Here is a 27,784-nt window from a genome sequence, read left to right as displayed (position 1 = left end):
CTCCCTTGGCTTGGTGCCGGCAGGGAATGGCGATGCTCTGCGAAACCATCGAGGAGTGCTGGGATCACGACGCGGAGGCCAGGCTGTCCGCGGGCTGCGTAGAAGAACGGATTATTCAGATGCAAAAACTCACTAACATTATCACGACAGAGGATATCGTGACTGTGGTCACAATGGTGACAAACGTTGACTTTCCTCCCAAAGAATCCAGTCTATGATAGTTGCACTGGTCACGGCGCTGACCGCCAGGACTCTGCACTGGAGCTGCTCCCGCGGCCGCGGCGTCGCTGGGTTCTGGGGGGAAGGAGGAGCGGTAAGTCTCTGCGGAACGACACCAAGAGGGGTGGTTTGGTTGGTTGGTTATTTTTTCCTTTCTTCCTCCCCTTCCTCCTCCCCACCATGGATCTGTGAGACTTTTTGCATTCCCTGCTTCCACCCGAAGGACTGAGAAACGGTAACGTGCTGTTAAGGAACTTTTACATGAAGAATACGGACCTGTACCGGCTAATCGAGCGTTTTAAAAACTGACATCAGATTTCTTAATACCTGTCAGAAGAGACTAATTCCTTAAATGAACTACTGTTATTTTTTTTAAATCAAAACATTTCATTTCAGATTTAAAAAAAAAAAAAAGGGTAACTTGTTTTTATTGCATTTGCTGTTGTTTATAAAAATGACTATTGTAATGCCAATATGACACAGCTTGTGAATGTTTAGTGTGCTGCTGTTCAGTGTACATAAACAAAAGTAATCAAGTGGGATATAGTAAAGAGGCTTCCAAGTATTACTTAACCTCCCTCAACAAGGTATACCTCAGTTCCACCTCGCTAAATTATGAGATTGACAACACTAATGAAATTGGAATAATAAATCGATCCATGTTTTGTAAATGATGTATTTCAAATTCACTGTGTTATTTAAAAAGGGTAAGCTACGCTTCATGCCAACAGTAAATGGCCATTCCTAAAGCAGTGTTTTTAGCCTTTTCTTGTACTAGCTTGTTGTGTAAGAAAAAAAAAAAAAAAGTGCTGTTTATTGAAACAAAATTTTCCTTCCTGTTTTAGTTTAAAGCTTTTCTCTTTCCTCCATTTTCCAGAATATCTCATACATTTATTTAACTGAATACTATTTAGGTTTGCTGTGTCTGAGGAATATTTGAGAACTTTAAGCATGACTTTTTTTTAAATTTTTCTGTGAGCTGTGACACTGGAAAGCTCTGAATTCTTGTTCTTTTTTTGAAAGAAGTCTTTTTTTTCCTATTTATGTTTGTGACCAGGTCTGCCTAGCGTGTTCTCTGTTTCACTAAACAGGATGATGCAGTGGGTTCTGTATCACTGTTTCAGGATCACCTCAGGAAGCTCAGTTACCCCCAATTCCTTGCTCTCTGCTTGGAGATCTGCAACTTCCCTCGACTTAAAGCTTGGTGCCATCCTGTCAGAGTCCTCCTTAATGGCTGCGCCACGCAGGTTCCTCCTAGAACAGAACGAAAAATTCTAGCCACAGATTTCAGATGACAAATTTCAGGGATAATTTAGTTACGCTTACAACTTTGAAAATATGCAAGGACTGTTCAGAGGTAACGAATACCAATGCCCATAGCCCAGACTCACAAAAAAAAAAAAAAAAAGAGGAAAACCATTTTGAAACTGCTTTCACAACATTCTGTCTGAGTTTAGGGAGTCATGCCTTAGACTCCTGCTACAAGTGACTGGTAGGTAGGTGCCAAAGTGCTTCTCAGAAGTAGTTCCAGTGTGTTCATTTGCTGATCCCTTCCCCCAGACCCAAATTTTCCAAACCTCTCCAGTACAGAACCGCCAGGAGCGTGCTGCGTCTACTGTTGTTTTCTCTGTTTTTCCACCATCTGTTCAGTGTCTCTCTCAGAAGAAGCTTTTCCTGGTGCAGTCAGGGCCTCGCTGTGAACGTTACCTCCAAAACTGCTCTGGACGGCCACAAGATACTCGTGGTTTTACACGTAAACCAACTCCTCCATCTCTGGGAACAGTGAGAGACCTCATGGAGAACCAGACGGAGGGCAGCGTGTTCTTGCCGGGGCGGGGAGGGAAGGGCTGGCAGCGAGGGGCTGTAGTGGAAGAACTGGAGTTTGTGGCTGTAATTTTGATGTGACGCTTTCATTTGGCTTCTGTTTTTAAACCCAGGGATGTGACTTTACGCACACGTCGCTGCCGAGTTCTGAACAAAACACCAATCCATGCGTGCTTCAGGAGTTGTAACCCCTTCCCTAGCAAAACTGGTGTAAATACAGTCGGGTTCCTAAGGAGTTACTCAAGATCTGATGCAAAAATTGGTCATGTATAAAATGTGTAAATAAACTTAAATTTCAGTGGTGTTTGGGGCCTCGCAAATGGTGCCTGGCCTGGCCTCGGTGAAACCAAGAATCTCTCTGTATTTTAAAGCCACCTGGGGGTAGCTCCAGTTATTTAAATATTGTACCACTCTTAGTTTTTCTGCTTTATAACAACCTAATTTATGTCACTGAAAAGGACGTTCGCAGTGTGAATGCTTTTTAATTGGTGAAATTCATGTCCTCAGGGGTGGGGTGGTTCAGTGCTTCTCCCTGGGCTGTGTTTCCCTTCCAGAGTGTGAAAGGTGCTGGGCCCCAAGCCGCCTGAGCTGGCACCACTGGGCAGGATTGGGCCAGAGCGATGCAGGGGGGAAAGATTTTGCTGTTTTTTTCCCAGCAGGCAGCACCCAGCGTCCCTTCCAGTGTCGCCCCTGGCCTGGGCCCGGCCCCTGAGGGTGAGGCCTTTCCTGGGTGGCGCTGTAGCTCCACACGTTGTTGAAGTGGGGGTAAAAGTCCCCCCTGTCCCCCTTCTTCTAGGCAAGGTCTTAAAACATCAAGTACCAACTGGTGGTGTGCACCCTAAGCTGTAACCAGACAGTACTAACCCTCTCCTCTTCCTAGTAGCAGTTGACAGAAGAAATCGGGTCACCACTTTGCTCTTTTTCCAGCTTCTATTTTTTAAGCTTTTTTTTAAAAAACAAAAAGCATTAGGAACACTTGGTACAAAATGCAGAAAGCTGCACTCTGCATCCATGGGCAAAATGATTCAAGTAGCATCCTTGATGGAACATCATTTACCTCAGATACTCAACCAGCAGTACTTTTTTTTTTTCTTTTATTTTTTTAATGCTGTTTCAGTCCATATACTATTCGTTACCTCTCAAGATTTTGGTAAGCAATTATTTTACCTTTACTCTTTGTATCTGTCAGTGTTTTGGGCACAGGTTGTTGTACTACTGTCAAAGGGTACTTGCTGTTTTTCTGCAAGTACTAGAAAACAAACCAACCCCCTTGCCCTCAATAAAGTGATTGTTAAATATTGTACAAATAAAAAATGTATACTCTTTCTCCCCTATTCCCCAAGAAAGTTAAAATAAAAAATGTGACTACTCTGAGTTGCATATCCCTTTTTTCAAAGTGTAACAGGGTGGGAGAAGAGATGTGTGGCAGCAATTCTCTGGCTGCAGGGTAAGTTTTGTGGTAAAAGAACCCAAGAAAAAAGAAACAGACCTTCCAGTTCAAATCTGGTTGGGAAGTAAAGGCAGAAGCTGCATCAACTCCAGCGTTTCTGGTGGAACACTCTCCTCTGGCACAGGGTTACTGCTCAGTGCTGGGGTTTTTAACCCCCAAGGAGGTGATGAGCTCTTGTCCTTCATCTGAAATTCAAAACCTGGCACTTTTCTCCTTTCTAAAAACATGGATGTGACACAGATGATGGAACCATTATTCTGTTCAAAGTGGTGGTTTTTTTTCCAAAACTGCTGCAGTTTGGTTTTGCAGAAGGGATGCAGGAGTGAAGCTAGAGCTGTGAGTCTGCTGTAGAGCAGAGTCTCACCTTATTTCTGTTAGATGGGAGGGTTGAAGGTGGTTCCTTCCAGCCCAGAGCTCTGACAGGCTGGGGAAGTATCACTTTCCCCAAATAAACACACCTTTGCCTGAAAACAAGGGCTCTGCAGGGGCCCAGGGGCCAAGCAGGAGATGAAATTTCCTCAGTGTTCTGACACTCAGGGCTCCTAAAGAAAAATCACCTAATCAGGGCTTTAAGGGAAGAGTGAGGCAACTTTGCTCAGGACAGAGGAAGCCATCAACCCTCCGGCTCCATGAAACATAACCTCTTCACATCACAGGACCAGACCAACCCTAACTCACCCCAAAACTGAGCATAGTTCTGACACACTGCCTTGAGGGGTGTCTGCCTCACCCCTCCTCCTTCCCTGCTGAAGCTAGTTGTGATTAAAGGTTTAATTAAGGAAATTTTCTTCATCAAGTAAAATTTGGGAAGGATAAAATATGTGAAGTACAAGCTTTGAACTGCGTTAGAGGGATTTGTGCTCCAGCACCCAGCTACCACAGCAGTTACTGACAGTGGCTGCGAGATGATGACAGCACTAGAGCTCTCCTTAAAACCCAACGTTCCCCGCCCATCAGCCAGACAAGCTGCTTCCAAAAATTTATTAACCTGGAGGAAAAAGGCCGCGTGGCCGGGAGCGCAGAAGCGATGGCCGCAGGTCAGAGCCAGCTGAGCGAGGAGGCTGCCCACTGCTTCACGTCCGTGGGGCAGTTGGGATAGGCCTGCAGAGCGTCCATGATCTGGTTGTTGTCCAGGAGCAGATTCATGAGGAGATACTCCCTCTGGGCACGGACAGACGGTCGTTCGATCGGTTTTACTAATTCCAGTTGTATTAAGTGTTCAAACGCCTTAAAAATTAAAGAAAAAAATTATTTAGAAAGAGGAATATCACATCACTCCAGGCTGTGTTGCTCATTTTGAATGACCCAAGATGCTGTTTTGACAGAAACCTGTCAAAGGCAGACAGATACTAAATGCCAGCTCTATTTTACCAACGCTTTTCTTAATAAAAAAAAAAACATTTAAAATCCAGCACATGCGCAACCGACTGGGAATGACTCTGTCCCGCAACAGGGCCCCAGCAGCCATCTGCTTCAAAACCAAAATACTGGGTTTTGATTCAGCTTTCAGCCTTGGTTCTAGGGCTGCACGTGACTACTGGAAAAAAAAAACAGAAAAAACCAAAAAAACAGAACATCTAAATACTTTACAATTAAGAAAATAACATTTCAGACTCACCTTCATGACAACTGGCTTTTCAAAGTTGTACATAGAATGTGCCTTCCTTTGTATGAACTTCTGGAATTCTGTAACGGGAATAGGGGGGGGAAAAAAAAAAAAATGTTCAGGGAAAGTAAAAAAATTGAGGGTTTGTAAAGTTGGTGTATTTCTCTCACCGTTGTAAACCATCTGGAAGTTAAACGGTTCTCCTTCATAAACATCGTTCAAGTGTTTCATAGCTATAATTAGGCAGATTTCCAGGACAGACAAACCTAGAGGGAAAGACAAGAGCTCTAAATACTTCTCTCCAGCATATCAGGAAGGCAAGCAGCTCACATACTATTTTTATTTCTCTATTTTTACACACTGTAGGCCTCACGTAATTGTGTTATTGATCTTCATAACGTAAGAGAAAATTTCAGAATTGGAGGGGCTAGAGAAGCAAATGTTTGATATTTGAAGCAGGAGTGTTAGGAAATGGGCTGCTTCCATCAAAAAGCAAGACATTCCAGTATAAAGAGGAGCCAATTGTACAGCAGGATGGGGGATTTTCAGCAGCACCAAGACACTCTGTGCTGCTTCATGGAGCGAGCGGGGGGACGTTGTTCACTACTCAGAGCTACAGAAGTGACAGTCCCTGGGCCTGAGGAGACTCTGAGAAATGTGGGAGCCATAAATCAGCCCGGGGCTCAGTCAGCTCTTCCTGCCCAGGGAAGCAGTTCCTCCTGTAAGGATACTCACACTGAGTATCATCAACAGGAGCAGTTTCTTTCTTCTCCCTGTTTGCACAGGTTCCAAATCGCTTATCAGAGAAAACTCCAGCGTGGAAGAATCCCCCCGGGGCTCCTCCCAAGGGGGGGACACGGCCCTCTACACTGTCTCCAGCACCAGGAAAATTTCAGGAAGGGATTGGACACATTCCGTGCTCCTAAGGAACATCTGGGGATGGAGCTGAGCTTTACCATGTACAATATTGGCTCTCGAGTCCGTTCTGTGCTGCCTGTTTGCCTCCTGAAGATCCAAGGCAGTGATAAGCGGGTGATGCACGGTAACATTACTCACAGCCAGCATCTAAAAATAAAGCAGAAGACTTTTTTTTTTTTTTTCCCATTTCATTACTAATTACCAGACGTCCTTTCTGCTTGGGGAGGGAAGGCAGAAGAACACATTTCCCCTGGAATCACCCACTGGAAACATCAATGAACAAACCCAACACACAGTAGGCCCACACGGAAAACCTTGTCAATAGCTGGTAGCTACAACCTCATTTTGCCAGGAAGGTTTTCCAGGCTTAAAACTTTCAAGCCTCCTCACTAGAAGAGATAAACACATCATTAAGATATTTATATTAATTTCAGTGGATTAGCATATTTCAGTGATTGCTGGAAGAATGACTTGCAGCTGTTTTAAACACACCTCTGTACACAGAGCTACAGTGCCCACACAGCCCTGAGGGGGTGTCTGAGGGCAGCTCGCAGTCTGCAGGAGAGGAGCTGCCCTGTCGCAACCTTTGCTGAAGTCTCACCTGGTTGTAATTCAAAGCTTTAAATCTTCACAGAAAGTGAAGCTTGAACAAACGTTAAGCATTGATCTGCTCGAGGGCAGGGATGCTCTGCAGAGAGACCTGGACAGGCTGGAGCCATGGGCTGAGCCCAACTGGGGGAGTTTCACTGAGGGCAAATGCCGGGGGCTGCCCTTGGGCCACAACAACCCCCAGCAGGGCTACAGGCTGGGGGAGGAGTGGCTGGAGAGCTGCCGGTCAGAGAGGGACTGGGGGGGGTGAGAATGAGCCAGAGTGTGCCCAGGGGGCCAAGGAGGGCAACGGCATCCTGGCTTGTGTCAGCACTGGCGTGGCCAGCAGGGACAGGGAAGGGATCTGAGCCCTGGGCTCGGCACTGGGGAGGCCGCCCCTCGCTGAGTGGGTTCAGTGTTGGGCCCCTCACCCCAAAAAGGCCATTGAATGACTCGAGCGTGGCCAGAGAAGGGCAACGGAGCTGGGGCAGGGTCTGGAGCACAGGTCTGCTGGGGAGCGGCTGGGGGAACTGGGGGGGTTCAGTCTGGAGCAGAGGAGGCTGAGGGGAGACCTCCTGGCCCTCGGCAACTCCCTGCCAGGAGGGGGCAGAGAGGGGGGATGAGTCTCTGGAGCCAAGGCCCCAGCGCCAGGCCCCGAGGGAATGGCCTCAAGCTGCCCAGGGCAGGGTCAGGCTGGCTCTGAGGAAGGATTTCTGTGCAGAAGGGGCTGTTGGGCCTTGGAATGGGCTGCCCAGGGCAGGGGGGAGTCCCCGGGATCCCTGGAGGGGTTGAAGAGTCGGGCTGAGCCAGCGCTGAGGGATCTGGGGGAGTTGGGAACGGTCAGGGGGAGGGTCATGGCTGGGCTGGAGGAGCTTCAGGGGCTTTTCCAACCCAGATGATTCTGCGAGTTGCTAAGTAGGGAGTTCACTGGCCTCTTCTGACACCACCGTTCCAAAAGTGTCAGTGACCCATGAGCCATTACAGGGCAGCAGTGACCTACACCTGCACCTGAAGTATCTGTCTTGCAAATACTTTGTAGTTTAATACTCATCAACAGAAAAAAAAAAAAGGCATTTAGTGTCTACCTCCTACTTTCGTCTGTGCAATGAAAACCTGTTCATTTCATCTGCTCAATGGAGGTTTTTTCACCAAGAACATCCAATGCTCTCCTACCACCAGCCTTTTCCAGTCCCTTTTCTCTCCTAGATGTCCAGGTAACAGCCTGGAAAAGCTGTGCCATCATACAGCCTTCTAGAGTTACAAAATGAGGTTGTGTACTTTGTACTTGCCTTTGCAAAGGGAATTTGGACAGGGAAGAAAGGGAGGGTGAAGCAATGACAGGCCCAAGTCACTAATGGATGTGCAAAATGGAAAGAAGTGGAGGAAAAAGGAACAGGTAACCACCACGCAGAGCCTGAGCCCGCAGCATCCTCTGCCTCAGCACCTGCAGAGCTGGACAAGCACCTGAGGGGGTAAAGTCACCCACCCCAGAGAAACTGTGGTGAAACAGCATTTACCAAAAGCAAAGCTAGATTCTACCAGCTCAGTTATGAGCTATCTAGTTCAATTTACATAACAAGTAAGTCATTCTACTCCACTAAAAAGCCTGTTCAACTCTTTCAAGGTTTTGCACGATACTGTTTAGGGTACAGCAATGTGAAACAGGCACTGAAAAACCACAAGAACCCTGTGTTCTTCCGACAGGGCAAGTGGTGAGGAGCATTACATGTAATTTAAAAGTAGCTGGGCACTGAAAACAAGGCCTCACCACCAAAAAGTGGGTAATTAGCAAGAGTAGCTCCAGTTCTCACCACAGTGCCCAGAACGAAGCTTCTCCCCAGCTCAAGGGGCAGACTCCCTCAGGTTTTCAAAATTAAAGACAAATTCATCCTGCTGGGCAATTAATCCACACTTCAGCTAATACGTAAGAATTACAGAAGGGGTAGAATCTGTATTAGATACTTTTATAAGCAAGGTGACTTCGGAGTGAAAAAGCCCCTTTCTAAAGTTCAGAACATGCTGAAGAAAACAATTAGGAACTTCAGCCTCGGCTCTGACACACCTTGGAGCTCAAAGGGAGGCTCCTCAGCCAGCAGCTCTTTTGCTGGCATTCCTTCAAGCCACCGAGACAGAAGTGGGTGCCCCTAAACTAGAAATAATCCGTAATCTCGTACCAAACTCAAGGAGACAGAGGGCTACCAGAGAGAAGACTCTGATGGTGCTCTGGGTTTCAGAACTAGCACAGAAAGGCTATAATCTCGCTGTCAGAGCAGCAGTAGAAGGAGCACTGGGAAAAGCTGTCAGCACTGAAGGGTTCAAGAACAGCCCCACCACGGAGCCAGAGGTTAAAATCTGAATATTTGCACAACACAAGATGAGCAGGTAGGTTTTGTGGGCTTTGCACACTGACAGAAGCTCACAGATACTCTAAGACGGTTAAGTAAGTGTTACTTATCTTCTGTAATGAATGTTACTGCGTTTGTATTAACTGTTAAGAAACAGAAATGAGGGGGGCAGATTAAAAAATAAAACAAAAAACCCAACCCTCCAAGAGAGCGTGACCACACATTAAGCTTCAGCTTGTAATGACAGGAGGAAGTTCACTGTCAGCATTTCCTCCTCCTCCTCACTGGGCACGGAAGCCTTCCCTCAGCTCCCAGGGAGGCAGCAGCCCAACGTTCCCATTCCCCTCTGCCCTGAGTAACGGGGAGAGGCTGAGGCTACCGAGTCAGATTCTGAAGGCTTCCTCAGGCCCCTGATGCCAGCTAACGTGGTCATTTGGCAGAGCTGAACTAACTCCTGTTTCAGTATTTCTAGGGATTAGTAGCCTCAAGCTTCCAGCACCTCAAAATTTAAGAGATTTAAGATCCCATTTCCAGTAACAGCCAAATTCAGGACTGGGCTACCTGAGCTGCTCCACACAGGAAACCAGCTCTGGAGAAAAGTGGTGCCTCAACACACGGTTCATAAAGTGATTTTATCTGGTACTCTGCCTAAGAAGAAATTGGAATTGATAAAAAGAAAACCAAAGCCTTTCCTCTGCGTAACAAGATTGTTGATACACAGGGACGCTCCTGCTGAAGAGGGATCCAGGAGCAACTGATCCACAAACACAAGTGATCCGGGCTCAGGAGCATCGTAGCGAGAGCAACAGTGCAGGAAGGAGAAGAGTGAAAGAGGGATAACAACAACAAATATTTTAGCTCTAAGTGACAGTTACTCCAAACGCAGCACCGTGTGCTTTTATGTCAGAAAGTACACATGCCTACACAGAGAGTTACTCAAGAGCAGCTCAAGGAACAGGCCAGGAGCACAGACAAACCCAACAGGGTCAGGAGGAGCACAAAGCAGAGAGCCTGAGGTGATGCAGGAATACAGTAAGAAACCATAGTAAAAAAATGGCACAGAATTTATTGATCTTTGAAGATGACAGACATGGCCGAAGAGAAGCAGGTTTGTATAGCAACAGATTTAGTGACAGAGGAGGAATGGAGGAAAATATATGGCTGCAACAACTTAAGGGTAGAAAAAGGAGGTCTCAGCACAAGCCGTTTTCAGGATTCACCAGCAACCAAAAACAATCTCAGAAAAGAAAATATACTGTGAGAGTATTTTGCCTACAGTTTTGCTTTATAAATGGAAAGAACTCAGCAAAAGTTATTTTAAATACCAAGAGCCCACCACCACTTTAATTCAACGGTACATCCTGTAACTGCTACCCAAACTGGAACTACTCAAATTCATTAACAAAGCATGGACTGATAAAGCATGTGAGAAACCAGCACTGTCAAAAGCCCACTGAGTAAAAAGATGTTTCAAGCACAGCTCAGATAACTGCCTTGAAAACTGCAAGTTTACTGACTACTGTAAATCAAGAAGATGATATATACATATTGAAACACATACCAACAGCAAATGAAGTGAGCGCAGATCTTTAGTGTGATGAAAAAGGTTCTGCAGCATGTCTTGCACAGTTTTATCCTCTGGGAGACGCTAAAAAATAAAAATTTAAGTGATATTTTAATCATCTCAGCACATCGTTTCACGCTCACCCGAAAAAAATGTTAGCTAACTTTCAGAAAGAGCTCGGCTTAACGCTTGACAATACAATTCTTCATGTCTAACCTTAACTTGCTGGTCTTTTTTGTGGCATTTCTAGTTTTATCTCCAGACTTCAATAAGCAAATATTCTCTATCATGATTTAGTCCATATCAAACTCAAACAGTGAAAGGCAATGCTAATCTTAGGTAAAGGCTTTACACTTACAAACCAGTCTTACGTTAGAAGTTTTACTAAAATCAAACATAAAAGAGCTTTAAATACCTGAACGTTGTCATTCCATCTTTGTGCAAAAGACTCATCAGGAAATTCAGCAGGAAGAGAAAGCTGTTCCTTGAATATCCTAATGTATTGTTTAAAATCAAAGGAATTCAACAAATATATCTGTCGGTGAGAGAACCTTGATTTTACTCTCTTCTCCAAGAGCTCCAGGATATCCTTGTTAAAAAACAGTAAAAATAATAATTAAGAAAAGCAGATGCATTTAGTTCATTCTTTGCCTCAGTAAAAACTACAAAACACCAAACAAAAAGGTGTTGAAAAAAAAAATCGAATTATTAAATTCTCAGGTTTAAAGTGTTCTAAGAAGACCTCTACTAATTATGATAATTGACTAATTATGATGCCTTGAAATGCTTAACAGCTAGCCATTTACCCCGATCATGTGACGCACTACATCATACAGGATAATTAGTTGCTAGGATACCCAGCAAAATTTCTCCATAGATTATGTAAATATTTCAGTTACTTAAGTCTGCATTCAAGATGCTTCAGCCTATCATGGCTCTAGACAAGTTGTCTATTTAGCAGATACGTAGGTTGGCAGCTGTCAGTTCACATGCCTTTTGTCAGACTGGAAGAATCCAGCTTAAAAAAAAAACAAAAAAAACCACACAACTACTTAAGAGCCAATATTTCTCTTTAAAGATTGCCACACAGAACTAAGCAAGTCTGCCATCAAGTTGTTGTTGGAGAGACTAGAGAAAAGCTCTTTTCTCAGAACACAGAGCGATGGGCTGACATCAGACACACGCCGGGGGCCTCATCCCTGCAGAGAAACCCAGGCCTGTTCCCCCAGCCTGTACCGGGGCTGCATGATCACGCTCCCTTTTTAGGAATTTGGGGTGGGCTTGTTTAGTTTTTAAGGGTTTGCTGTGCGTTGGTTTGGGGGGTTTTACTTGCAGAAAAAAAAAAAAGCTTTAAGAATACTGAAATTCCTCATCAAAAAGAGAGCGGTAAGAGTAAATAGAGAGCCAGCAGTGCAGAATATAAAGACCCCTTTTGATTTAGAAGCCACACTCAACAGAGACCAGTGATTTAAAAACAGCAGTAATCACCACAGCCAGGTACAGCCTCTGAGGACTCCACCTGAATTAAATACAAAAGCAGAGCACTATGGGATGTAAATAATGGGAGATGAACAGGAACAAGGCTTAAAAAAAAAATTTTTTTTAAAAATAATTGTAATTGACTACATCCACTATCAACTATTCACTTCCAGAAATTTGCCCAGCTAAACCCAATCAACCTCAGATTCAGGTTTTGATGAAAGATTAACTAAAATCTTTTTCTTGTCATAACCTGGCTATCCTCACCACCAATCCAGTTTATTGACAAAAACAGTAAAAATTTTATACTTTATACTTTTATTACTTTTATAAAGTTACTTTCATAAAAGCATCGGCTTCTATAGTGTTACAGAGTGATTACTTCAGAGCATAATCTGTCCACACTTCCCTACGCCACTGAAAAAAATCCCAGCCAGGTTAACAGGCATCCTAAACCCTTTCTGAACATGCTAATGTTAGAGAAGAAGTGTCCTACCGAAGTGTTTCCTTAAAAACTTTAAAAAAGCCTTGTTCTCATCACAAGGATTTAAACACCAGAGGTTAATACAAGACTATTCTTACCACCAGGAGCCTCTCCAAAGGGGGAACCACAGCCACATGGATAAATACAGCTCTTCTGTGGCAAGACAGGGCAGCAGCCCTGTGCCTCCTTCAAACGTAAACCTGCTCCATTAGCAGGAAAATTGAAGGCTTTGCAGTTCTTTGGTCATCTAAGTTTGCTCTCAGCACAAATTTTTATTTTTTTTTTAAATCCACTCTACCACCCCCCTTCCCAATTCAAAAGTCAGAAAAATGGATAATTGAGGAGAGTCTTTTAGTAAATTAAAGTCCCAGCAGAGGAAAAAACATTCCAGCCAAGACAAAAATCTCTTTAAAACAACTAAAAACCTTTGAATGAGGACGCACGGTTTCTTACCTGTCTACATGTAAGTCCAAGAACTGTTACTGGAGTCTGCGCTGACTGGGATATATCAAAGAGGTTGTAGAGCAGCGTCTGGTTCTTGTGATGAACAAACAAGTCAAATTCATCCAGGACAAACAAAACTGGACAGCTGCTACTTCGATCTCCTGAGACGGCAATTTTAAAAGTTAGTACAGGAACTTCACCATCAGACTTCCATCTCTACAGCTTTCACAAATTCTGGTTTTAACAATTCACGTATTTTCTTTTAGCTTTGCACTGCTACAACAGTCACAAGAAAAATACACTGAAAAATAGCTGAGGTTCTGTAGTGTTCTGCCAAGCATCATTTCTGGTTGCAAGGGAAGACAGACTTCTGTGGCAAATTTTTTTAAAAACCCACTATTTTTAATAGCTTCAAACTGGATAAAGGAATCTGCCTTTTATAGCTGGCCATCACATGCAAGCCTTTACAGCATCAGTTACGTTAGGCAGATGTTTGTTCAGTATTAAATATTTTTTGCTTTATTTTGTACCCACGACACACTCTTGGGCTAGATATCTTCATACCACTCGTACAAAGTAGATGAAAAAAACCCACATATATGCTAACTTTTCAGTCAAGTGACAAATACACCCACAGCTGCAGAACAGTGGCTACTAGCACTTACCTTTCCTTAAAGCTTCAAGAAGGAACGCAAGATTTTCAGCAAAACTGCCCTACACAGAGAAGAAAAAAGCTTCACAAAAGATTTTCAGCGTCATTCTGGGAACTGTGTCACTACATCAAGGTCAGGCATGTAATGAAGGCCATCTCCTTCTAAAATTCTGCTTTCAAAACCAGTGCACATTTGAAAATTTATAGTTACTTCACGTTGTACAGCCATAACCTCTGCAGGACAAGAAAACTGATCGTTCACTACACTGCTCCCCTTTTTTCCAGTTTGAAAGCCCCAAACTAACTGCCTCAGACGAGCAAAAATTAGAGATCAGAAGAATGCCTACACTAAGCTAAATTTACAAGTAGCTTTCTCTTTCCTCACATACTCATATTCCATCTACACACAGGCAAAAACTGCCACCTAACGTGTTGTGCTGAGAGTGATCAGTGTGCAGTTTTTTAATTGGCAGACTGATTAGACAGATGAAAGTGTCAAACACTCAGGACAGAAAACAACCAATCACTACAACCACCCTGCTTCAGTCACACAGACGTTCCCACTCTGAGGCACACGAGTTGTGAGATGGGAAATAACTGTAACTGAAGACCACAAGCCCTATCAAAGAAGGCAGAAAAGCCAATTTACTCTCTGAATGCAAGTTGCAGAAGCTAAGAAAGGAAAAGTTTCTGTGGAGAGAAGTAAGGACATTCCTGCAAATCCCTATGCTTCTGTGTGCAACCAACAGGATTAGATGGCTAAGAGTTTAAAGTAGTCCTCCACAATAACTTAACGGGGAAAATTATAAAGGAATTAAGCATATTTAAGTCCAGTTTTGCCTCCAGCGTTTTTGGAAGTGGAACTGTGGACCTTGAGAAGTTGTTCTAGTTCTCTGTTGAAAAGACAACTCAGTCAAACAGCGAAGCTGAAATTAAATACTTTGCTATTTCCTTTTATTACTGCAGCTGTATTTGGGGAAATTTTAGCTCACCACCAGAAAGGGTTTTCCACTCTCTCTATCTAAAATTATTTGGGATAAGTAAGAGAGCAAAGCACAGCCTAAGCAGCAAGCATTTCCAAAAGATAATAAGGCCTAATAACAACAAGCTACACTTCATCTTGTATTCCACACTGCCTCTAACCTAGTTCTCTGGTCTCTCTTAACCAAAGTAGTAACATCTCTTCAGCTTTCCAGATGCAACTGACAGAAATAAACCTCATCTGCGGAGATTACACCTTCCTCCCCTCTCCTAATTGTGCTTTAGCCACCTGGATCAGTATGACACAGAACTCCCAACTCCGTAAATGCTGCCCATCTCTGAGGCCACACCTGGGAGCAAAGGAGGAGCCGGTGCTCAGGAGCACCCTCTGCAGCAGGTGGCCCCTCCAGATCACTCATCAAGCAACAGACAACGACCAGTCAAGCTCCTACCACCAAGTTATTTCACACTCAAATGAGTGAAAGTTCATCAAAAGCACTGCAGTTATTCTCTTCATGACTGACTTCAGTACTAATGTAAACAGAGTTTCTTATCTTTTAGAAAAGGTCAATAGAAGCAAGTATTTCAACAGAAATTCCATGCAAAATGAGAGTTCTTGGAAGCCTGGATCAATTTCCCTATGAACTAGAACAAGCTGCAAATATACTACAGATACTGCTTTTTGGCTGGGCAACTCCCTTGCTCTTGGGTCTTGAAACATTAAAGCCAATGTTTCCAAAATACCCCTCTGAACACAGTCCCTTTGGAACGCTTAATGTTTCTTCCATTTAGAGGCTTGGAATTAATGTGAAGAGAGCTTTCCCATTCTTCCTCCTCTCTAAGTCAAAGCTGATGTTTTTTGAAAAAAACCTCAAATGCGTTAATATTGCTTGACTAGCAAAACATATCATTCAGCACTCGTGCAGAACACAAGTATTCGCTGGCACGCTTGAAGTGTTTGTAAAGCAGGGGCCTCACAGGTAAACGCTGCCACAGTTCACTACATCAATTATTAAATATTTTAAAATAAGAGAAAGCTTTGAGAAGAGTGAGCCAGCCCATCGCAATTTTGCTACTAAACTCTCAAAGCGCCTTCAATCTCAAGTAGCTGCATTAGCTCGTTTTCTAGGCAAGGATTTTTGAGGGTGATAAGCAAAGAGTATAATAAAGTTGATACTTACAAAAACTTTATCCCCAACCACGTTTTCCAGCTGCAGCTGCCTGGTGATCTCTTTCAGGGCCACTTTATCATTAGTCTGCAGAAGCCCTGGGGAAAAAAAAGAGATTTTTCATGAACAACGAAGTTCTACTCCCCTCCAGGTCATCTCTACAGCTACTAGAAACTTATCCAGAAGCTCCTCTCCATTTCCAGCCTTACGAAGCTATGCCTTTTTATAAAGTAAAACTAGACAGTAATTTTCCATATGTAATAAAAAGTTACTTAAAACGATCTGGTCACAACTGAACTGATTTTTAACATTTTGAAAATTAAAATAACAAAAGTTCTCTCTACAGAGAGATACCAAGAAAGACATTTTTGGAGCTCACGGACAGAAGTCCCCATAATTGAGGCTGGATTACAATTGCTGAAACCAAAAGTTTTGTTCAGGACATACAATACAGAGCAACTAAATATAACATTTGAATAGTGCTGTATTACTTGCCATTCAGATGAACTTCCAAGAGGTTCTCTCTAACTTGTTTCATTTTTCTGAGCTCTTTTAAAACCCGATTTAATAACTAGGAAAAAAACATGTAATTTCTGTATAAGAAGATTAATGTATTAACAGTAAGTGTACAAATAGGTATTATCAGACAGGAAACGGTATGTGCAGTGTCATTAGGTAACAATGTTGGAGTATTTTCCAGACTAAAATACTAAAATGACAACTCCACATTCACTGTCATGACTATAGCAACTACATTTCTTCATTCTGCTGAATTAATAAGGAAAGAAACTTAAAAATAACCCCAGTATTTTAGTCATTCATTTTGGGGGATAATATCTAGGGCTTTTCCCTTAACAAAAAAAAAGCTTTACGAGGTTGAGATGTGAGAGAATTTGTCTTAAGTTAATATAATATTCAACTTCATTGCTGTAGAATAAAGATATTTGCATTAAATCCTTAAAAACACTATGCTTATTCTTTTCCTCTTGAAGTTAAGAAGCATGAGACAAAATTAAAATGCACATAATTGCATCAATTACTGCTTATAAAATTTAGGGGCCCCAAATTTACAGTCCATCAGGAACTTGTTCTTGGTAAAAGTCATAAGGAACTTGTATTAAAATACATATAAACAGATGAAATGTTAACTTTCCATCCACTTGCTGCTACTTTGCTTTTCCTTCCTCCCCTGAGAGCTCACAGCTCCCATCTGTGTATGTATACATACATATATACCTATATAATTGTATGTAACACATACAATTTTTTGTCTCCAGCAGGCTTTTTAAAGAACTCAAATCTTTCGTTTGATATAGAATAAGAAAATCATTCATTCTGCATAGGTGATTTGCTTGCTTATATTCTGGCAGGAAGAATCACAAATTTTCATCTTCGCTATCCTTATGTAAAAGGTTTGGAAGATAATTTAAACTTCAATAAGAAAAATAGTTTGAGTTTTAGTGATGGGGGGGCAACACGGTGTTCGGGGGATTGTTCTGTTGGGTTTTTTTAAAAAAATGTTCACATTTATTCCAGTTTGCTTGTAGTACTGAGCTCATCTATACTTTTCTATTGATACTGTATTTACAAGTAGATATGGTTAGACTCCTACTACAGGTGTAGCACTTACTATATGGATACTTGGAACAAAAAAAGCATATTCCCTTGGTTTCTCAAGTCTATACCCAATAAGCAGATGTCACACACTTGGGCTAACCCCTTATCAAACAAACAATCTCAGTTTTACCTTAAATACAAGAAAATCTAAAACTTGTTTTCTGCACTATCACAGTGCTTGTTGGTTCCTTACAAACCTGTAAATCTAATAAAGGAAAATTAAACTCCTGTTAGAGACTGGCTGGAAGTACACAAGTGGTGGAACCCTTATATGTCACTCACTGGTTTATCAACTCTTCCCCCACCACACCACAGTATTTTGGCAATTATCCTTCTTCTGAAGCATTGGGGGTAAAGAAGAAATTAACAACAGCAAATGGTTTTGGAATGTGAAACAAGAAAGCTGTCAACAAAGTGGCAAAGTGATTGGTGTCGGCCGTATCGTGGGTATGTTTACCATCTATTAAGTTTTTTCTATTAATCTCAATTTAAAAGCCTGAAGGCCACTTCTTTAGCACTTAGGAAGACTGCCGAAGTAATTTTTGTAATTTATTAATCCTGACTACTTTTTGCAGTAACAGCCAACCTATTTATCACATACTCGGGTAAACGTAAAAGATGTAGGTGGTTTGCATAATATTAAGGTATATAACACTTTAATTTAGACATCATCCCTTCACACGCCTCAACTAACAAGAGTTGCTTTAACATACAAAACCTGCAGTTGTAAAGTAGAGCTACTCCTGGCGATTTAGGTGAAAATAATCTCTGATATGTTTAAAACGGGATTAAGATACCTCACCGTTCTCTACCTATAAACAGCTATGTAGAAATCCACCCTAGAGTCTACTTTTACAGTTTTGGGATGCCTTTTCAGTCATTTTTAGAGCGGAGGCCCGATAGAAATAGCAAGTTAACCTTCAAAGAGTAAGCAAAAGGTGTTTTTCATTGCAAAGATGAACTCTGGGGCAAGAGCCGCTACAGAGTTGTAATAGGAGAGACACTAGAAGAAGGCAGAATCTACGATGCAGTCAGATCACCGAACAGCAAATGCCACTTGTTCTGATAAAATTATTTCCATTTTACATGTTTTGGGTATCTGTAGCGTGTCATGAAACCCGGTGAAGACACACAAAGAATTCCAAACAGATGCATACTCCTGCAAGTCACGGTGAGGATGGACAGGTAGGTGGTTTTTGTCAGCTGCACATTCTATTCTATGTTACAAACTCACTAGGAACTCAGCATTTGAAAAATTTCAGAAGATGGTTAGGAAACTGACTTCTTTATACTGTTATGCGACCGAATTAACTCACAAGAAGTCCTGGACCATTTTTAAATTATATGTCAACAATTAGCAATTATCTCTTTAAAAACAGGCAGAGACGAAACTTTAGCTCCAAAAGCTCCCAGGACTTCAGTGAGTTTATCTACCTCATGCTTAATTTGACCTCGTTTAAAATTTTACTACATGTTTATACCGCAGTCTTTCCCGATCCTCGGGGTCCAATAACGAGGGCAGAATTACTTTCTCCATGAACCGTGGTTCGTTTCAGCAGTTCCAGCAGATGTCTGTATTGACAACAGCAATAGGTTAAAAACTTCAAACCAGACAACATTCACTGAAACTATGGAAAAGTCAAAGAATCTTTAGAAGATAAAGAGAAAATTTGATACATTTCAGTTTGCTCTCTGAGCCAACACTCTGGGCACGCAACATGTAATACTGGCTGAGTGATCAGTTCTCTTAAAACATTTTAAAATATTAAAACAGAAGTCAGGAGTATCACTAATTCATAAAGTTCTACAATTCTGCTTCATGAAACGACAGACTTCAATAATTATTCCTTTAAAAAAAATAAAAGATTGCTCTCTGTGATACCACTGTAGTTCACGAAAAAGGCTGGCAAACATATTGAAGGAAAACCTTGACACCAGTAAAAATTAATAATCTAGTCAAATAGATTTATGTTAACAATTTTCATAAAACTGATTATATGCTAAGTGTAGGCACTCAAAGCTTGTGAATTCTAACAGCAATCCTGAACTTCGAGTTCATATTCTATTCCCACCAAAAAGAAGGAACAAAGAACAATTCTAATATCTTCAGACAGACTTATCACCTTGTACCACATTTAAAGTGCCTCTAAACATTACTAACACTTCCAATTCCCAGATGTTTACAAATGCATACATTTAATATGCCTTTTAAAAAAAAAAAAAATTGAATACTGCTTTTCAAGGAGTGACAAGTCATCACGAAACAGCTGTAGCAAATGCATGTGGTTCTGGTCACTATTTGAGAGAGAACTATAGCCACAAGCCCTGACACATCTTGGGAAAGAAAAATAAGAGCTGGGAAGTTCACCATGTTTTATCTGCAGTATACCCCACCAACAGCAGCATATTAAGTAGAAGACAGACTGTAAACTCTTTTTTGGAATTCCAATATAAAGAGGGGAGGCTTGTTTTGTAGAACACTAACACCACAGAAATACATTTTCTGACAACAGTAAACATGTCTAGGCTCTGCACATATATCGCCCTACACTTTTTTCATAACAGAAATGTTACTTTCCTTCTTCTAATGGAAAGAAAACTAACGCTCACATCAGGTGATTCCACTTGCATAAAGCTACTCTTAGAAAAACTGACTGTTCAAAACAAGTTCTTTAGAGACACATTTGTTATTTTCAGAATCTGACCTGCACATGTAAAAGGATTAGTATTAGGATAGTACTACTGTGACAACAAGTCCCTTCTTCCTAACTTTAACCTCCACATCTGGATGACCCCAAGAAGTAGGTTTGTGTTAAATATGGGTCTCTACTTCAAGAAACATGATGTTGGCATCCAAGGCTTAAGATTTCTTTTTAACACAGCTTACCAGGAAACGGGAAAAACTGAAGTAAAAATAAAGATTCACAACACAAGAATTTAATTTTTGCTTGGTCGGGTCATTAAACATAGCCTTAGAATATGCAGTAAAAGTTCCCTTCAGGCTCAGAAAAAGTGTTCCAGGAATTACAGATCTGAAACAAGGACAAGAAATCTAAAACTCAGAGCCTGGCAAAGCAACAAACAACAGCTGTATAAAAACCTCTTCAAATCTGAGGCAAACAACTGTTAGAAGTGTAGCACCAAGTCATTTAAGCTTGTATAATTTAGAAAAACAGAGGTAGCAAAAATTCTGACTTCACCTGATTATCCTTCTGCTGCAGTTAAAATAGAAAAATAGAAATTACTTAGTATTCGAATCGGCTCACTCACCTGTACTGATGGTCCATCCCAAATAGTTTTCCAGGAGCATAATGGTGACAGAATCTTTCACGTAAAATTTTTTGCACCTACAGATATAACACAAGACAGAAAGAATGCTTGGTGCTTCAAATGCCAGGATGTACCAATAATGTAACAACTGCAGTAAAATAATAGTAAACTATTCACATTTCAGTGGTGTTACAAATACTCTGTAACGTGTAAATTTTAATTGTCACCAATGATATAGGGGTCTTGAAAGTAAGAATGAAGTTGTAGTAGGCAGAATATTTAACAGACTTTTGTAGCAGAAAAGAGAAAATTCAGTTCAATTATAGTGATATACATCTTTGGTCCCTTCTGCTACAGCTTCTTTCCTTCACCCCCAGAAGGGATATTATACTTGTCACCAAAATTACGTCAGTAGCTCATCTAATTCATAGTTCTGACTTCTTGTGTAATACAGGCAAGAAAACATTTACCAGCTGACTTAAATAAAGCTTAACCCACTTAGTGATTTCCCCAAATCCTCAGTGAATACACTTTTTGCACCACAACAAGGTTGCAGCCTACCACCTGCTAACATTAGAAACTATCAAATGTAATTTCTTTGAAGATTTAATTCAGATACCTTGTTCCTAAAAGTTTGGAGGGGGGGGGCAGGAAGTTGTACAAAACTGAAGCTAATTTATTGCTTACAAAGGACAGAATGAAGTCTATCCAGCTTGATTCTTAGATGAAGTCCTGAAATCCTTCAAACTGCATAGTAGATACAACTATTTTAATTATTATTTTGGATATCTTAAGATATACATCAGCACTGACTACCAGCTTCCACGTTGAGAACTGATATTTAAAACTGTATTTTCAATTCCCAAACAACCAACCTGCAGCACCACAGCAGATTTCTTCCTACCACTTGACCAGCAGCACGCAAAGTGGACAAACCCAATTATTAAGAATTTACAGGACTCTATACTACTACCTTCTCCCCATCCCTCATTTAACCCCTCCTAGAACACCTGCATACTCCACCCTTTTATGATGCTTGGTGTCCAATTTAAGTGCTCATTGTCTAAGAATTGCAGAAATTAAATCGTAAACTGTCCATCAAGTGATTTTCCTTTAAAAATCACATTTGAGCACCATGCCTTTTGGTCTAAGTGAACGTCCATTTGATCTAAAAACTAGCTATACCATTACCGTGCACGTCTGTGTCACTGCTTTTCCCTTCTCTTAATTCAAGTTGGCTTTTACTCCCCTCCCCATATGACTTTTCTCCACATTTTTCAGTTGCATCTGTTAACCGAGTCCTTCTTCATTTCTCCTGAATCCTAAGAAACCAGGGAAAAGTATGGTGTTCTATCCCAGGTAAACCTCCACTGAGGCAATACTGTACTGCAAATGTAGCAGTTACTCGTTCATGCCTAGTTTAGCTGACCAGTCACTGTCCTGGGGTACATCACTAACAGGCTTTTAGTATCATGAAAATAGGTCTTCTTCTAACACTTAGCTAATTTATAATTTATGATGGAATTATCACCATCAGCTCTCAGTGGTTTTAGTTTAAAAATAAACACAGGTGGATGCATCTTTTGAAGTACTCCTCAGAAAGTCTAAATAATGGATAGAGGAACAAGAGAAATCTATTTTGCTAATAATTCCACTTTAAAAGGAGTTCTTTTTTAATGAGCTGTACTTTTCTACTTGACTTTTCAGTTACATTTTCTTCTACTAACTTGTTAACGATTTAACTTCCAGATTTATTCTGCTTTAATGCATAATCTGTCTGAACAATCACCATTGTTCATTCACAAGCAAAAAAGTTTTCCTCCTATAGAGGGATTTTATAGGTAAATGAAGGAAAGATATTAAAATATAAGAAATCACTGAATCAGAGATAATTCACTACAAGATGAATCACAGTTTTGAAGTAGCCACTTTGAGAAAACAGAAGAATAAAGCTTAAAATAAAAACTGAAAATGGATTTGGCAGCTGCTATCCTGCCTAGCCCAGGCTGTTAAAAAAAGTCACCTAGACGCTGATTCACCCTACAAGCAGGAAGATAAAGAATGTGACTAGATAAAAATAGATTTATGCAAATCCGAGGCCACAAATGGCTGTAAAAGCGCAAGACCATCCTTTACCATTTTTATTAAGACACCAAAAAGCAGATCATCGCTATAACACTTGAAGCAAGCAAACACCAGGTGAGAAGCTGTAAGAAATACAGAGCATAAATACAAAACCCTTTTGTAGTCCTAGAATTTAAATCAAGTATCCCTACGTGCCCTTTTAACTGGTCTAGAAAAAAAGCTATAGAATGACAGGGATACCAGAGGATGGAAAGGTTTCATAGGTTATAAACAAAGTCTGCTAAAAAAGATGTTACTAACCTGTGAAATGCATTCTCCACTCACCCCACTGCTCTCCTTCAACTTACGTTTACTCATTGCTGAAGTTTTCATCTTTAAATAAGAAAAAGAATATAAAGGTTATACTAAATAACATTCCTTTTAGACATGCACTGTACCCAGATGTTAGTAAACTAAATTTAGTACAGCACACACAACAAAGTTGCTCATTTGTAAGAACTCAAGTTGTAATGAGCATCTTAACTGATAAAGATGTAGTGGTTCACCTTATCAGTAAAAAAGAAAAGCCTGAAATATTTTTAATTAATTTCTGATTAGATGAAATCCATGTTTACATGCATCTTCTGCACTGCATTTGCTTTAGGATGCTTTGCAATGCAACTCAAACAGTTACCTCATGATATGAAAGTTTTTCCTCCAGCTTTCTTCAAGTTTTTCTAGCAAGCTCTTAAGGGCAATGAGGCCACTCACAAGCCCGTGAGTGACGTGCCAAGTTCCACTCAAGACAGCACAGCCTCACGCCACCTGGTCCCGCAGAGCCAGGAGCAGCTCAGCTCACACCTTCACACTTCATATACGTTACTGTGCAACAACCAAACCGATACTCCAGGTAAGTTGTACTAACGAGTGACATTTGTACCCCTCTGACAAACCACCGAGAGTATCTGTTCACTTCAACCTTTAAGGTAGTTTGAAACAATGTACTTGTGTTTCTGCAGCTGGAACAAGCTACAGCCGCACAGTAACACGTTAAGTCACAACAATTAAGTTTTTAAACGAACAATCCTCACGTTTCTACTGGTGCTGCTTATAACTTGCGACCACAGTGCCTCCCTAGATAAGCAGCAGGAGGTAAAAACAATTCTTCTCAGCGTTAACAAAAAGCTTCCACGAGTGGCTCCGCAATAATTTACGCTTCTTTTAGCGCAGCCGTATCTCTCTTCTCTCAGTTTTGCTCCTGGTGCTGTAAGGCCAGCATCCTTCAGCTCCCTGGCACAGCAGCCGTGCCCACAAAGGACGAGGCAGGCTGCTAAAGAAGTACACAAATAAAGAGGTCGCTACGGAAGCGGATGCAAAGGAGCGCAAGGCACCCAAACGCGAAGTGGGGAAGCCGAACTGAAGCCATTAAATTAATTAAACTGGAGCGCGACAGCAACAAGGCTACCGGACGAGGTGCACGCCCGTTCCAATTCTTTATCCGGGGCTCGGAAAGTTCCACCGGAGCACCGCAGCCATCGAGCGCTGCCCACAGCCACCACAATCGATACTCCCCCTCCCCTCCTCTCCCTCCTCCCGGCAGCACCGAGCACCCCGTGAGGCAAGGCGTCGCTCCCGCCTCACCCCCCCACACAGACGAGGCAGCGGCCTCCAGAGACCTGCCGGCGGGGCGGCGCGGAAACACCGAGCCCCCGCCAACCGCCCCCCCGAGCCGGCGGCGCTGCCAGAGCCCGGGGAAGGGGTGTGGATGGGCAGAGGAAGAGGCGCTTCCTCCCCAGCCGCCCCCTCCGCACCGGGGTGGCCCGGCTGAGGCGGCGGCCGAGCGGCCTGTCCCGTGTCCGTCCCTTCCCCCCCCCTCACCTGAGGCAGCGGCCGCACACCCGCCGCCCTCGCGCCGCTCCCGCCCAGGCGCCGCGCTCCCGGCAGCCCCCGCGCGCCGCCCCCCGCACGTGATCACGGCGGCCGCCGCCTCCTCCTTCCTCCTCTTCCCCCCCCCACTTCCGCCCCGGCCCTTCCCCGCCACTTCCTTCCGCCCCGCGCGCGGGTCTGCTTCCGGGTGCGCGCACAGCCCTCTGGGAAGGCACGTCCCTCCCTCTCCCCCCCCCGCGGCCTCCCGAGCTCCCCCGGGGCGCATGCGCAGTGGCTGCCTCCCCTCTTCCTCCCCGGCAGCGCCGGAGCCCCAGCCGCCGGAGCAGCAGCAGCAGCTGATGATGAGGAGGAGCGCGGGGGGGGGCGGGGGGGCCCGTTATTTATACCGTTAAAGGGACAGGGCGCTCATTCCCCTTGGTATCGGCGCGGGGGCGGGGGGCCGCTGCCAGGCGCCCCGAGTTTCTCCCCCCCCACCCCCCAGCCCCGCCGGAGGAGCCCGGGGAGTTTCTTCCTCCCCCCCCCCCGTCCCCCCCCCTTCCCCTGTCCTCCTCCTCCTCCTCCTCCTCCTCTCCCTCCCTCCTCCTCCTCCTCCTCCTTCTCCCCTCCCGCGGCCGTCGGCGGAGGGAGAGCGAACCCGAGAGGCGGCCCCGGCGGGAGGCACCTCGGCGGGGGAGCGGCAGGCAGTTGGGCAGCCCCCACCCCCCGCGCTCCCCTCCTCCCCCTTTATTACCCTTTGTGTGCGTCTCCGCCTGCGCCGCTCCGGGGCCGGCCGGGCGCCGGGGGGCCGCTGAGGTGAGTGCGGGGCGGCGGCGGGGCGGGAGAAGGGGAGGGGGGGGGAGCGGCGGTGGCGGCGGGGCCGCCCGCTTGTTTACCTCAGGGAGGGAGCGGGAGGGGGGGCCCGGCGCTCGGCCGCGCTGGGCCGCGGGCGGCGGGGAGGGGGCGCCGGGCGCCCGCCTGTCACTTTTTTACCCCCTCTTAGCGCCGGGGGCTACCTACCACCCCCCCCCAGCCCCCCCCCCCCCCCCCCCACGGTCCTGCCGGAGCTTTGTTGTCGCCGGGGCGCGGGTGATGCTCCGGCCCCGGCCGCGCTTCTCTCCCCACCGCCCCGGGGGCTGCTTCTTCTCGGACCGGGGCTTGTGGGGAGAGGGGAGGGCAGTGGGGGGGTGATCTCGGCGGGGGAGGCCCCTATGCTGAAGGCGCCGTGTTGTGAGGAAAGTTCGGGCTCCGGTGGGTGCTGAGCCCCGGCTCGTCCCGAAAGTGGTGTTTTCCTCGCCGCAGCAGGGATTTCGGGGGGCTGAAATAACGGCAGGGTGCTGGGCAGCCCTCGGGATTTGCCCCCCTCACCCGCCCCACCCCCGGTTGGGTTCTCTGTGGCGGTTTCAGGCCGTTATTTGACTTATTAAACCCCCGCGGTCGTTAAGGCCCCGGTCGTACAAAGACCCACTCGTGAGCTTAACTTCCAGGTTTAGTCCAAGAACTGGACTCGCGAGGAACGTCAACGTTTGCGAGATCGGGATGGGTGTTGTGCGTTCGGTAGCAGTACGTGGCTATCGTTGGTGGCTGGCTATATTTGGTCAATGGTTTGCTCAAATATATATGTCATGATCTGTTTTTCCATGGCCTGCTGCTGAGAAGGCCAAATGTCTCCATCCAGGCTTAGGATGTTGTTGGTTTGTTAGGTCAGGTACCATTGGTAGGCTGATCTGACCAATTTTTCCACTGATGAAAAGGAAAGTTGTCAAAATGTCTGAAATAGATTTAAATGTATGGGGGCAAACTAAAGGTGTAACTCCAGGAAATATTGGAAGAAGCCTTCTAGAGATTTGCAAGAATCCAAAAGTAAGAGTTTGGGCATTAGCGCCAAGTTGAAAGAAGAGTCCTCTACATAAGTAGGATGTTTATATTAAAATTGCTGTTGCCTGCTTATTTCTGGAGCTTAATTACGTCCTCCGTAATTTTAAAAAGACGGTTTGAGTGCTTAGTTTATTAAGTGCTGTGGAGCATGCTGAACCGTGAAGTAAGCCATGAGTATGTATTTCAGTGGGGCATCACGGTTAAATGGTGGTCAGCAGAGAGCGTGTGTCATCTCTGCCTCACGCTGGAAGGATACCCACAAGAAAGAGCTCTCCTGTAATGCTTTGGTATCTCGCGTTTCTAATTTGTACGTGCATGTCTTGTGCGAAGCAGCAATTTTGTGATCAAACTGGAAAGAGTTTGGGAAAGCCGTAATTTGATGGGGTGGAAAGAATGAGAGAAAAATATAGTTGGACTGATGCTTTACAATATTGTGGAGAAGAACTGAAGGTAACAGCCATAACTGTAGTTCTAATAATTTGCCATTAGTTTTCTATTAGCTTGTAAAAACAAGATTACTTTGGTTTTAAGTGTGTGAAGAAACTCAACAGCAATAATCATCGTCAAAATCGGCAGATACGTGTATAAAAACCCATTCTATAAATGTGTGACTCTCCTTTTAGTTAGTTTACTACAGACAAGAGTTGGACAGCAAAAGACTGTCCAGGAGTAAAGGACACCGTTTGTTGTTTTTTTTTTTTTTCTTTTTTTTTCATGACAATGCTTCCTTTCTCAACCTGAGATACCATTGATCTACTTTCATCTGTACACGGAAACCTATAGTGGCTTCAGGATTACGCTCCCAACGTATATAGAGCTGCAGATCTGCCTGCAACTTTCATGGCCTACAGCTGATGAGATGTATTATTTATTACGGGGATTTAACACTTTAATTTCTTTGTGGTTTAGTGTTAAAAATAGGTATGATTTGATTTAATGAGATCACTCGGTAAAATATCCTAACGGAATTCTAAAACTGGGCAGAATAACTCAGGGTCTTCTCTGACTCTAAATCCTAGAGATAAAATTGTTAATAAAACCTTCATTTCCATAGGCCTCCAGCTCTTGCAGCCAAGACTTGCTGTGCTGGAAAGACAACCGCTGGTTGGGGGGGGGATTGGGTAGGGAAGGTCCCTCCTAGGGAGCTGCTGGTGGGGTTGGGATTCTGAGTTGTGTTGGGGACAATTCCTGCATTAGAGGGGTCAAAGGCTAATTTGGGGCTTCTGGCTGCTGTCACAACAGCCCTCTGACTCGACCTGTGTTAAGGAGACTGCCTTATCTACAGCTATAACTAAAGTGCGATACGGTTTTGTTTTGTTTGGGGTTTTGAGCCAAAAAGAATAATTATTTTCATATATTCCAGGGTAGT

The 27,784-nt window shown here is 43.7% G+C and overlaps 3 protein-coding genes across 12 annotated transcripts in view; 2 read left to right on the top strand and 1 right to left on the bottom strand.

The window, feature by feature from the left end:
* ACVR2A (activin A receptor type 2A) overlaps positions 1-3,417 on the top strand; it is a 69,520-nt gene extending 66,103 nt beyond the window's left edge. For both annotated transcript variants that reach the window (XM_074910103.1, XM_074910104.1), the window contains one exon: positions 24-3,417. In XM_074910103.1, the coding sequence (XP_074766204.1) occupies positions 24-218 (195 nt within the window). In that variant the 3' untranslated portion in view covers positions 219-3,417. The remainder of the gene's footprint in view (positions 1-23) is intronic.
* ORC4 (origin recognition complex subunit 4) lies at positions 1,368-25,374 on the bottom strand. 4 transcript variants are annotated; one of them, XR_012633903.1, is made up of 15 exons: positions 24,553-24,668; positions 22,996-23,067; positions 20,611-20,687; positions 18,822-18,912; positions 16,219-16,294; positions 15,736-15,821; positions 13,587-13,635; positions 12,931-13,082; positions 10,930-11,103; positions 10,512-10,598; positions 6,056-6,164; positions 5,270-5,365; positions 5,112-5,179; positions 4,482-4,720; positions 1,368-1,473 (listed from the first exon to the last, which is right to left on the bottom strand). XR_012633903.1 is itself a non-coding variant. In XM_074910107.1 (14 exons), the coding sequence occupies exons 2-14, from the start codon at positions 23,065-23,067 to the stop codon at positions 4,532-4,534; spliced, it is 1,326 nt and encodes a 441-aa protein (XP_074766208.1). In that variant the 5' UTR covers positions 25,292-25,374; the 3' UTR covers positions 3,569-4,531. The 4 variants fall into 4 exon arrangements, 3 of the variants coding, with proteins under 3 accessions (XP_074766208.1, XP_074766206.1, XP_074766209.1); XM_074910107.1 differs by lacking the exons at positions 1,368-1,473; positions 24,553-24,668 and adding an exon at positions 25,292-25,374 and having other exon boundaries at positions 3,569-4,720; XM_074910105.1 differs by lacking the exon at positions 1,368-1,473 and having other exon boundaries at positions 3,569-4,720.
* The window catches only part of MBD5 (methyl-CpG binding domain protein 5), a 150,406-nt gene continuing 147,539 nt past the window's right edge, over positions 24,918-27,784 (top strand). For all 6 annotated transcript variants that reach the window (XM_074910101.1, XM_074910097.1, XM_074910095.1 and 3 more), the window contains exon 1: positions 24,918-25,353. The gene's annotated coding sequence lies outside the window, so the exon portion shown is untranslated. The remainder of the gene's footprint in view (positions 25,354-27,784) is intronic.

The sequence above is a fragment of the Athene noctua genome, chromosome 7, assembly GCF_965140245.1.
Source record: "Athene noctua chromosome 7, bAthNoc1.hap1.1, whole genome shotgun sequence".
Classification (NCBI taxonomy): Eukaryota; Metazoa; Chordata; class Aves; order Strigiformes; family Strigidae; genus Athene; species Athene noctua.
Note: the sequence above shows the minus strand (reverse complement) of the source record. Positions and strands in the feature narration are given on the sequence as shown.

Bases quoted from the DNA above. Each gene is read 5' to 3' on its own strand.
- ORC4 (XM_074910107.1), bottom strand. From the start codon at position 23,067: ATGAAAACTTCAGCAATGAGTAAACGTAAGTTGAAGGAGAGCAGTGGG. The intron at 10,599-10,929 runs GTATTTAAAGCT...TTTATTTTTTAG, and splicing joins GATGGAATGACAACGTTCAG to CGTCTCCCAGAGGATAAAAC. The intron at 4,721-5,111 runs GTGAGTCTGAAA...TTAATTTTTAAG, and splicing joins AAAAGCCAGTTGTCATGAAG to GCGTTTGAACACTTAATACA.